Source organism: Chenopodium quinoa, unplaced genomic scaffold (assembly GCF_001683475.1).
Source record: "Chenopodium quinoa cultivar QQ74 unplaced genomic scaffold, ASM168347v1, whole genome shotgun sequence".
Classification (NCBI taxonomy): domain Eukaryota; kingdom Viridiplantae; phylum Streptophyta; class Magnoliopsida; order Caryophyllales; family Amaranthaceae; genus Chenopodium; species Chenopodium quinoa.
The window spans coordinates 2360306-2372968 of NW_018744080.1; the positions used below are offsets into that span (position 1 = coordinate 2360306).

Genomic DNA, 12663 nt, shown 5'->3' on the forward strand with positions numbered 1-12663 from the left:
TCACCATTTTACCTGCAAAATTAGCAACAACAACACAACTATTGGAGAACAGAAAGCAACGCACAAGAAGAGAAGTATTAGAGAAGAGAGAAGAACACGGTATTGAGTACTACAATGGTGAAGTAAGCACTACAATTGTGGAAGAAATAGATTAAGAACCCTAATTTACCTTTCAATTGATTTGATTTGGGAGAGATTTGCCCTAATTTTTCATTGGAGTGATTTGGGGAGGCTTGCCTTAAGTTTAATTACCCAACAATAGGTTGCAAGTAGGTAAAATAAAGGGTCAACGCCTGAAAAATCGAGTCAATGTCGGAAAAGAGAAGAGAGGTTTCATTAAACAAAATAAGTGATCGTGGTGATTTTTTTTTTTAACAAATATCCTTTTAAAAGGTTTTTTTCTTATAAAATGGGGCATTTAAAAGTTTTTTTTTTTTTACAAATTTTCCTGGATTTATTTATAAAAATAAAATGAAATAATCTAATGTTTCAAATAGCCAAAAAAATCAGTGAAAATTACCGAACATCCAATTTGAAATACCCAAAACATAAATTCAATTCGAAATTTAAAATTTTGAATCAGGCCAACCAACCCACAAATCAGTTCAACCCGATCGACATAATCGTATTTTTTGCCCACCTAGACAATTATGATAGTCCGACCCGGTGCCATATTTACCACGGAATATCGGCCGTATTATGAATTATTCGGTCATGCCTAGTTCAAAGACAGGCAACATTCTTCAAAAAAACAAAAGTCTTAAATCCCTCGTGGGTCTTCGTCTTCATCCTGGGTCCAACTTTACAAAGCTGACAGCTGACTCCTCGAAAGATAAATTGCCTATTTTTTATTAAAATAAAAATCAAAAATAAAAATCAAAAAGTAGAACTGTACTATACTACTACTACTAGACTCTGCTTTACTACACTTGAGTAATAATGCAAGTCGACGTCCTTCATCCTTTTCTCTCTCCTCTCAAATTCACTCCACAAAATCTTTGCTTTTTTTTTTTCTTGGATTTTTGAATAGTTCATCATAATTTCTTATCTGGGTCAAATTTGTATGGTTTGAAAATAAATCCCATTGCCCAGATTTTCGTATTTTTAATTGATTTTTATTGGGTCCACATTATTAATTTCCAAAACCCCAGATACCAAACCCCATCAACAAATGAAATTTTCAAAAACCCAGAAAAAATTCTGTGAAAAAACCCTACATTTTTGCTTCAGTATATCAATTTTTGCTCTAAATTTGCTTCATTTCTCATTGAGGAATTTATACAAACAGTTGGTGGGCATTGTGTAATTAATTACTCCGTTGAAAATTTCTGGGTTCAGATGTCATTTTCAGGCACACAAATTCTTCACCAGTACAAACTTTTTCCTCTTTAGCTGGTATGTTTTTTCTTATTGATTGTACATCTTATTGCCTAATTTATTTTGGAAAAATATGGCCATTAAAACCATAGGTTATATGATTTGATTGGGATATTGTCAATCTTAGTTTGCTCAACATTATGCTAATGAAAAGCTTTTACTCCAAGTACAAATTAAGTGTACAACATCCATTGTAAATCTCAGAGTAATTTGTGCCATCTTAAATAGTAAAATGCTCAATAGTTGCAGTTTTTTGGGTAGTTCAGCATTATTGCTTTGCCTATTTCTTGTGTCATTGCTGTTTTCAGTTGCTGTATCAGAAATTTCTCTGGGTTCAAAGCTGTCTGTTTCTGATTATAGATTGTGGGTTTCTCCAAATGGGGATTTTGCTTTGGGATTTTTCAATAATTCAGATCATGTAAATCAGTTTAGTTTAGGAATTCGGTTCGATTCGGACACTATACCTATTGATAAGAAGGCTGTAGTTTGGGTTGCTGGTGCAGAGCTAACTGTTAGTAATCAATCCTATTTACAACTCACACAGAGGGAAGGATTAGTTTTATTTGATCCTTCGAATGGCGGAGTTGTATGGAAGAGTAACACGGCTGGGAAGCCTGTTGCTTCTGCCTCCCTGCAGGATGATGGAAATTTGGTTGTTTTGGATGGAAACAAGGATTTGGTGTGGCAAAGTTTCGATACACCGTCTGATACACTCTTGCCAGGCCAGTTTTTGTCTGTCCACAAAACTCTTCGTGCTCTGAGTGGAAATTCGCTTTCCAGTCACTATAGTTTATATTTGAATGACTCGAGGCAGCTGCAGTTGAGGTGGGAAACCGATATGGTATACTGGGTAGGTGGAAGCCCTTCAAATGGGTCACTTAGGGCTTCCTTAAGCTCAAATGGTTCCTTCCAACTTCTTGATGAAAGATCTGAAGCTTTTTGGTCTGTATTCGTGGTAGATCACAATGACAATGTGACATTCCGGTTTCTTAGGTTAGATGTTGATGGAAATCTTCGAATGTACTCGTGGGATGAAGATTCAGTATCATGGAGATCAGTGTGGCAAGCTGTTGAGAATCAGTGTAATGTTTTTGCAACATGTGGTGATCATGGAATTTGTTCCTTTGCCAATAATAGCCTCCCTACATGCAAGTGCTCATTTGGGTCAACAATGCAGTCAAACTCAAAGTGTTCAGCTCCTCAGCAGATATGTGACACTAACGTTAGTATGGTGGAACATATGCACACTTCAGTTTATGGAATTTATCCGCCAAACGATACAGTCAGTGTAACCAGTTTAGACCTCTGCCGGAATTCTTGTCAGAAAGACCCACTTTGCACTGCTGTGACATACTTGGAAGATGGAAGTGCACAATGTTGGATTAAGAAAACACGGTATATTACTGGTTATTCAGATCCATCCCTGAGTTCCATATCCTTTGTCAAGACATGTCAGGATCCCTTACCCGCCAAGCCTAACTATCCTGCTGCTGCTTCTCTTCCGCCGCCTTCTTTCTTGCCCTCTAATAACCAGTCAAGTAGAAGCCATATTCGTTCTGTAATTGATGCCGCTTTGGTTAGCTTCTGTCTGTTTTGTATGCTTCAGATAGCTGTTGGAATTTGGGTCTGCAAAAGAAGAGTGGCAAATGTCAGGAAGCAAAATAGTTTGCCTTCTCATGGTTTATTTTCTGCTGGCTTGGTCAGATGGACATATGGTGAAATCAAGGAGCTAACTGGGAACTTCAAGGATCAATTAGGGCCACGCTCATATAAAGCCATGCTTCAAAACAACCAACTTGCACTAATCAGGCGGCTAGAATTACAAATTGAAGAGAGAAAATTTAGAGCAATGGTTTCATTAATTGGAAGCATTCATCATAAGCATTTGGTGAAGGTGGAGGGTTTTTGTTGTGATCCAGGGCACCGATTTTTGGTGTATGAGTTTCTAAAGAACGGCTCACTAGAAGACTTCATGCATCGTCCTGCATCATTCAAAAAGCTTACTTGGAAAAATAGAATGTTGATTTGTCTCGGTGTTGCAAAAGCCTTATTGTATTTGCACACTCAGTGTAGGGATTTTGTAAGCCATGGGAATTTGACTTGTAAGAATGTGATTCTGGATGAAAACTTGGAAGCTAAGGTCACAGAATTTGGCCTACAGAGACTAGATGGAATTGACACTTTTGCTGAGAAAGATGTGGAAGACTTTGGAAAGATTGTACTGTATCTCATATGTGGGCGCCAAGAAGTCCATGAAGACATTTGTGAGTGGTCTTACAACAAATGGGTTAGCGGATATGGATGGAGAGTTGTGGATAAGAGAACTGAAGGTGACGTTGACTTTGACGAGCTAGAACGTGCTCTTAGAATTGCATTTTGGTGTTTGCAAGTCGATGAAAGAATGAGGCCATCAATGAGTGAGGTTGTGAATGTTTTGGAGGGCACATTGACAGTTGATCCTCCACCGCCCCCATTTTCTGACTCTAGAGCTTTACTGGAAGACAGATCAACAGATTCAGAGGTGGTTTAAAGATTATTCTCCTGCCAATTCCATGTATAGCAGCACTAACTTTGTGGCAAGGAAACTGTAAAATTTTAAGGATTACATTGGTTAGGATTAATCTTTGATCACATTTAGGGCTAACAAAATTTGTTTAGTATTTGGTCAGTGAAAGACTGACAATTGATAGCCTTGGTATGTTTTAACACTCATTTTCAATAATGATTTTTGTTTTTGAAATCTAATTCTTTCGTTCCCATTGCCTAATTCCTATGCAGTAGTTTTTTATTCCTATTCTTTTGCTTTGTGTTTCTGTTTGTTTTCCTTTCCCTTTGAATCTTTGCTTTGTGTTTTTGTATCACACGCACAAGCGTGTGCGTGTGCACACACACAGTGTCTATCATTTAGGGCTAATGATCTGTTGTCTATCATGTTGGCCATACTTGATTTGGTTCAAAGAATTAAGGGGTTAAAAAATACCGAGAATGAAGATGGTTGGTGTGGTCGTAGACTGGTGTTTGAGGGAGGAGGTTGGGTGGAGGTATTGTTACCCTTCTCACCAAACTGTAGTTTGCTTCTCACTTAAAATTATGCACTTGTTTTTCAACTTTTAACCAAGTATGTCCCTCATTTGATGGCATCCCTCAAGTTCCATCTGTTGCCTAACAATAAAGCCACTCCAAGTCCAACAATCTTGCCTAATTCAGTTAAGCAGGGTGAAATTCCAACATTATGAAAGGTCACATTTGATAAATGATGTTATGTTTGTGCCTGATTCCTCCTTATTTGCTAGCCTGAATTCCATGAAAACGACTAGTATGGAATCAAAACGATTCATATACAACTGTTGTATACCAATTGCCTGTTGGTGCTATGGTAATTGGAGCAGCAATTGGTAGGGATAATTGTGTGTTCGATCTCCTACAATAAGAATTAAGTAGGGACTGGAACCTTACTATTCAAAACCAAGCCTTGAATCCAAACTAGCCCAAAGGGTAAACCGGTGGAACACTAAAAACAAAAACAATTATTTATGTTAAATGCAGTACTAGGCCGGTTTAATAAATTTAATTTAGTAGAACTAGAAACATCATTATGCGACAAAACTCGTTTACCGTATGCATAATCTATAGATTATAGGCAAGCTGTTGGTCGGAGACCCGTGAAGAGTAGTTCTGTACTGTTGTTGTACTTATTGAGAGTTACAGTACAAATTCTGGTTGATGCAAATTATTGTACTTGTACTAGTAATGTTATGGCTTCGATGATTCTAGTTATTGTACCTTTGACTCCCATTTTTATTACTCTATACTCTATTGGGTAGTTATTTAGTTAAGTTTTATTGAGAGCTGAGGTATTCAAATCATGGCCACAAACTGCTTTTTACTTTGATAGTAGCTGAGCAGCACTAAAGGTCTGATCTAGGGATCACAATGGATCTGGACCCGACTCGGATCCGTGGATCTAGATTCGTTTTTCACAGATCTGGGTCTTTAAATTTTGGACCCGACGGATCCGGGTCCTGTTGACAAAAACGGATCTGGATCTGGGTCTGGGCTCTAGACCCGAATCTAGATCCGTGGACCCTTTTTTTATTTTTCCTATTAAAAAAAAACTAAAACTGTTTGTTTCTTTATTAAAAATGTATCAATGTTAGTAGATTAACCCTTTCAAGAGATGAATTTTGGATGCTCATATTATATACATCAATCGTTGTTTTTTCACTAGCTCATATGTAACATCGTATTTTTTTGTTGTTTATAATTTTAATTCAAAATATGAGTGTATAAGTTGGTTAATTTGGGGTTGAACTTAATAACCAACAACGTAAGTTTGAAATAATTTTTTTGACCCGAACATTACATTTATTGCAAAAAATTAGGCAAAATATATTGGACCCGTTTTGGACCCGGATCCGTTGGACCCGACGGATCCGGATTCAGGTCTTCATTTTCGACGGATCCGGGTCGGATCTGGATCCTATATACAAAAACGGATCTGGATCCGGGTCCATCCGGACCCGGTCCAGATCCGACCCGTTGCCATCCCTAGTCTGATATGATTACTGAACTGAGCTGAATTGAACTGAACTTATTAGAGCTGAACTGAACTAAATTTATTGGAGCTAAACTGAACTGAATATTTTATGAAAGAAGAAAATTAAGAACTAAACTGAATTGAACTGAAAATAATCTAAATAGAACAGGCATTCTCTTCAGCTAAATTTTAGTTCAGTTCAGTTCAACTTTAGTTTGTTCAGTTCGGTTCCTAATTTTCTTCTCTTATAAAATATTCAGTTCAGTTTTGTTCAAAACATACCCTAAGGTCTGATTTATAGGGAAGAAATTTTTTTTTTAAAAAAAAACATTAAGGAAAATATTTGGTAACCATAGAGAAGGTTTGGAGGATTAATAGGTTGATCAGATTAGGTTCAAATTTCATTACAAACGATACTAACCTTACAAAGTAATCCACACTAATAATCACTAACTTCAAAGAGAATCAGTAAAAATAATTTGAGTTCAATAAAATTAATTTCAATTCATTAAAAATAAATTAAATTCAACAAAATAGTTTCAGTTCAGTAAAATTAAGGCAAAGTGAAGATACCGCACTTTCAGATTGGTTTTGATTGGGTTGGGTAAATTCTGAATCATTGCTTATGCTTAGATAGATTAGTTTTGGATCATAATGGCCTGGGTGCTTATTAATTTCAAAATTGATTATTATGATTAATATTTAAGTTATTTTTGACATGACTAAATTGAGAACAAATTGTTATTAAAGGGGTTTTTGTAATGATGCACATGGAGTATATTGAATCAACTTAATCTTACTCCAATTATTGATTACAGGAAAAAAAAATGTAATATATTAAGGGAATGTTAAATAAGAAGCTAAAAAGGAAAATATTGAGAATAATTTAGCATTAATTATGTCCATTGGTTTATAATTCGTTATTTTTTTTTACTTGCAACATTTAATTTATAGCTATTCATATATATACTTCATTTCGACTAATTTTGATAATTTATAATCAAGAGAAAAAAATATACTCGTAGTCTTAAGGAACTTTATTAAATTCGTCTTGATTTATACTTCTATGATAAATCTAATTATTATAATTTCTTTTAAGGTTTTTTGAAAGCTAATAGCTATATAACTCGTCAAATTAGACTCGGGTAGATTTTTTATTTTATTTTGATATTTATATAGCTACAAGGACATGTGATGAGAATCGATCCAAAAATCGACTGAAATCGAGAAGAAAGCCCTAACCATATGAGATATCTTTCACTCTCTTAGGACTTGGGTAGATGGTGCCATGGTGGTACCATTTACATTCAATAAATTGGGTTGATTTTGTCATGTTGGCCATGAAATTAAAGGAAATTATGTGGAAGTAGGTCCGGACAATATACGTATATATTTGGGTTCAAGTCCCAATTACTAATTCAATTGTTGGCAGTTTGATAAAAAGGCCTACACATTTTATGAGCCTTAATTTATACGAGTACTTAAATTGTGATTATAAATCTAACTGTCTTAGTGGACTTGATTTTACGTAATGGGCTGGCGACTCTGATTTGTGTCCTATAATGAATTTGTTCACAAAACAGGAGGCGTTTGGTTTGGAGTTTCGGAATAGGGTAATAAAATCAAAAGGATTCTCAACTCTCAAGTCTCAACCTTATTAAGGGTTTGTTTAGTTTGATGTAATATGATTTCAATGAAAATAAATTTGTTTGGTTTGTAAGGGGTGGAAAATAATTTTCCCACAAAAATGACTTTCCTATTTTCCCTCCCTCCTTTTTTCCTCCGGTTTTCTTTCCTCTCATTCATCCTCATTTTTGCAATTGTGGTTTTTCTCGAAAACATATTTTATCATTTTTTATTCTATTGAAATAGTTTTACGTCAGACTAAACGAAATCTAATATTGTTTGATTAGTTTTATTGTTTTTTTCCACTCCTCTCACACCTAAAATCCTACACGTATTCCCCTTGAAGGGATTTTCATTTTCTTTTCCTAGGCTTACTATACATATGCCAATACCAACACACCCCTAACTATAACCACCAATAATTTCAACCACCCTACCGCCACCCACAACCTTATTACTCTGCTCGCCATCATTATTGTCTATAAGATTGTTTACGAAAGCAGATGACCCTCAAAATTCGAATTATTTAAATATATTCAAAGTTGGATTTTCTAATGTGAATAGCCTAAAATTGAGATTATTTTATACCATTTTTTTTTCCACTTATAGCTTTAGACTTGACACATATTTTTTTAAAAATAAAATATAGGATAAGAAACAAAATGAGGGTTATATTACGCCAAAAAAAAAATAATAATAATAAAATAGAGTGAGGGTTATATGATATAATTAAAAGTAGAGTTGGCCTGTAGGGTATATATAATTGTGAGTGGTAGGGAGACATAATAATAGTGATAGTTGAGTTAGTAGAAGAGAAAATTAATAAACAATAATGGGCATTTACTATATAAAGAAGTGTTGTAATTAATAGAAATGGTAGTACTGCCTTGTTCACTTCACCTCAAAAAAAATATAATTTCAATTCAGTAAAAAACTAAAAATAATATCAGTTCAACAAAGATAATTTCAATTCTGTAAAAAGTAAGGTGAGTCAATAGGGCCTAAAAGGAAAATGTTAAAAACTACTTAGATCTTCATATAAATTAATAATTCATCCTTTTTTTCCTTCATAATTTTGTTGTTTAAATTGATTGCCTCATTTTAATGTGTTCCTTAAACAATACTCTATTGCTTAAATTTGAAGTGAATGAAATAATTTAAGACATATCGAGTTCACACACACACATATATAATGTACCATATATATACTAAGGATCTAGGGCTTTATTTCCGTCAAATAAAGATTTGATTGACTTGATTTTTTGGCATAATCTTAAGAGCCAACGTGATATTAGACTATAAGTTCAAATCTCATTCAACTCAAATTCTTTCTTTAAAGTGGTTGAATCGATCATCTGAAGTAAAAATACTCAACATATATATATATGATTAATATGTATTTCTATTTATGAAGCTCAAAGTACATCCAATTGATCCAAATATATATTGTTGAACATTATAATGACAAACCGAAAAGAATGAATTATGAAGTCTAAATATAGAAGCATCATTTTCGGATAAGAAAAGCAAAAGAATGTGAAAGGGTGGGTGATTCATTGATATCATTAAACCAAAGTGCCCCATCTCCCAAAGCCCTTTTGTAAGTTAGTATGAGGTGTCCCTTTTTTTATTTTATTTTTGTACACTTTTTCTTACTGTTCCCTAAATTAGCATAAGTGCGACAACTACGTGTGTTAATTCTAGGGGTTCATTTTATTTGTCACTTTTTAAAGTATCGCCAATTTTCCAGAACTTTTGGACACGTGTATTCTTCTTTATTGGTTGATCTAATTTTGCAACGACATTGCCATTAACAGCCACATCATGAGACTTACACGTGGGGGCCTCTCAATGGAAGGTTTTATTTTTTTTCATTTTTAATTTAAAATTTTAATTTTTGCATGGACACGTTGCTAGTTTGTTTGCTGATTTTCTATTTAATTTATTCTAGTTACATTTTTTGAGGTTGCCCTAAAGTGCCATTAGGGTTGATAATAACCCTAACCTCCAATCCTTGGGTGGTTGTTAGTTACTTGAGCTCAATTTGACCAAAACTTGAGCATAATTTATTATTATTGTAGATTAATATGTACCTCAAATTAACATCGATGTATACTTATCTCTAATACCGGCTCTACTTTATTTGGTAGGCTTTTAATTTCTTTTTACTCATTCTCCTCCTCAGCTACCGCATAAACTTTAACAGATACTCAAATGTTTTTAAAAGTGCTCATAACATGGCCCCTGATATAGATAGTCGTGATAGTATATCTCCATTATCTATTACAACTACACCGTCGTGCTAAGAGAATAATTGGCTCAAGAAAAGAACGAGGAAAGTCCATTATTTGAATCATATACCATACACAATGAAAAGTAATATCGATCAAACACTTGGACTTCTAATTTTTGATGAATTGAAATTAAAAATACTCTATTGTGTTAAAAATTGACCTATCTAAACTTATATAAAATGATAACTTGTTTTATTTATTTGAACTTGTTGTAGTTCTATATTGGATTCATTGATTTTTACAAAATAAGTTGAATAACATACATTATTTAGAATAATTGTCTTGATGGAAAGCTATGTGATTATGTTTCTATGTACTCTTTGTCATAAATTAAATGACACAATTTTTAAAATTATACTAAAATAACCAAGATTTTTAATATAATTTCATTTTTCGTCCATTTTAGATGAATAACTTTGACACTTGGACATACTCATGAGTGTACATTTAATTAGACCAATCAAAAATATATTTTCATAATGGCTCATCTATTGTACCATGGAGCTCGATCTTATTTTGGTTGACCGAACAAAATTAGTCGGCCAAATTGTTGAATTATCGTCTCTAATTTTCAGAATTAAAACTCTTATGTTTGCAATTTACTATTGGAGTTGGTAGTAGATATTACTACATTTATGAAATATTCCGTATTAATTAAGTTCGAGATAAAAAAGACACCTATAGTTCAATTCCATGAATGTTTTTGATAGGTTGTATTTTGTTCACCAATAATAAACGGTACTTCAAACCTAACTCCAATACTAAACATATAAAAGTTGTTTACTAAATATGAAGCAATTAAATAAAGCATATGTTTGTACTAAGAGTTTAAATTATTTCTTAGAATATGTAAGACGTATTAAATTCATTGACTTTAAGGGTACGAGCCCAATTCATATGTAGCTCAGCTTAGAGCCTTTGAATATAATATTAAGCCATATAACCTACACAAAAGAAGGAGATATAAAACCCGAATAAGAATAGGAACTACTACTTAAAGATTGAGAGAAAATTATGACTCGATGTATAGTTATAATTAGAGAGTTTTAAATACGGAGTAAACAAGAAGAAGGACAGTACAATCAATCATCATATGATCGATCTGATCAAATTGCAGTTTATGTTTCTTAAAACTTATGAAGGACAATCAATCATATAATCAAAACTTTCTTAGTTTCTTAGTTCCTCAACCTTCTAAGCTTAGTAGCCTAGATTAGTGTAGCAAAACTAGCAAAGTGTGTGATAGAAATAGAATGTTGTGGACTCTTAGAGCAAGTAGCAAGTCTTTGATTGTGATTAATCATGGAGGTAACTCTTCCTCCTTGGATTTAATTTATTTGTAATCATCTTTATCTCTACTTTAAATTCTCCTACTTGCTTGTGTTGTATTTCTGTTTAATGATCAATTAATTTGTCTTTGAATTTTTCCTTGTTGCATTGGTAATCATAAATGACCCGTGCACTAACGAGGCCTTAAACTCAAGGGCTTGTTGTATTTTTCATTCATTGACGGTTTAAAAATGCTGTAGTAATTTGATCAATTAATCAAAGAACAGACTTCAGCATTGGAACAATTAAACCTAAGAGTGATTGTTACCAACTCATTATACTATGACACATTACTAGTATATGAGTTTTCAAAACAATTACAAAAAATCACATTAACGAAAATAAATCATCAAGAGATTCTTATATACACTCGAGTTGATGATCAATTGATCATGTAGTATATGCTGCATTCAAAGGTAGTTTTTATTCACTTTAATAATTATTTCTTATTTAATTAATATTAATAATCATTATTAATTAGGAAAGGAAAACATAACTTTGAATGTACATCTGGTTCGTATAAAAATCTTCACAAATCATGCATCCTACAAGTGTAACTTAGGCACCGTATTAACACAATTTATTTATTTATTTTTTTAAAAAAAACAAAGTTTATATATTCTTCTTAAATTTTTTTATTTATGATTCAACCCATAATCAATATAAATATTAATCCAAGACGTCTTTTTATAAAATGACAGCAGTGATGAAAATTAAAAAAATTCGTGGCTAATAACTATCGTTTGGGATTAGAAATGAACTAATGACTAATGAAGTTTAATTTGATGTAATAATGTGTGACACGTGACACAACTAAAACACAATAACAGTGAAGAAAACTCGAGCGTATAAAGACTATGTACGGACATTTCTTTCGGTGGTTCGGCCTTCAATTAATCACATATAACGATCCAAAAAAGAAACACCGTACCATAATTATGTTTAATCTAATAAGTTGTTACCTCAAACAAATAACACAGTAGGTCTAAAATATTAATTATAATAAACTTAGTACTATTTGTACGACAGATAAATATACAGAGTATTTTTTTAGATAAAATAAAGTACCCTACTGAATTAGCATCTCGTTGCTGGAGGCTCAAACTTGTGACTTCAAAATCATAAGGTGAGTTCCATCAAGCAAGCTTGGTTAAAACTAAATACAACTACAATTATAAAATCAACTTTTCTTTTACAAAATTTCATATGTAGTTGGTCACACCGTGATAACACAGGTTAATCTGTTAATTAGAGGTTACTCAATCGGTCAGAGGTTACCCGTTTAGTGTTTTGGTGTGCGTCAGTCGGCCACACGGTGTGGTTGTGACGGTTGTCAACCACATAGAAAACGGGCTGCTTTTCTTTTAGTTTAAATATATTGTATGTATTAAAAGATTAATAATGTATTTCCTTCAAATCTTTCATTTTTTATAGCACCATACCATTTAATTTGGTTGTTAAGTACTTAAAATAAATATTTCAATTAGACTTTTGCACTAT

General features: G+C 33.1%; 1 protein-coding gene across 1 annotated transcript; it reads left to right on the forward strand.

Annotated features, from left to right (window-relative positions):
- Positions 1 to 455: 455 nt before the first annotated feature.
- LOC110691469 (G-type lectin S-receptor-like serine/threonine-protein kinase SD3-1) lies at positions 456 to 4122 on the forward strand. The gene has a single exon (XM_021868408.1). It carries the CDS (start codon positions 1610 to 1612, stop codon positions 3905 to 3907), a length of 2298 nt encoding a protein of 765 aa, XP_021724100.1. The 5' UTR covers positions 456 to 1609; the 3' UTR covers positions 3908 to 4122.
- The last annotated feature ends 8541 nt before the right edge of the window (positions 4123 to 12663 follow it).

Bases quoted from the DNA above. Each gene is read 5' to 3' on its own strand.
- LOC110691469 (XM_021868408.1), top strand. From the start codon at position 1,610: ATGCTCAATAGTTGCAGTTTTTTGGGTAGTTCAGCATTATTGCTTTGC.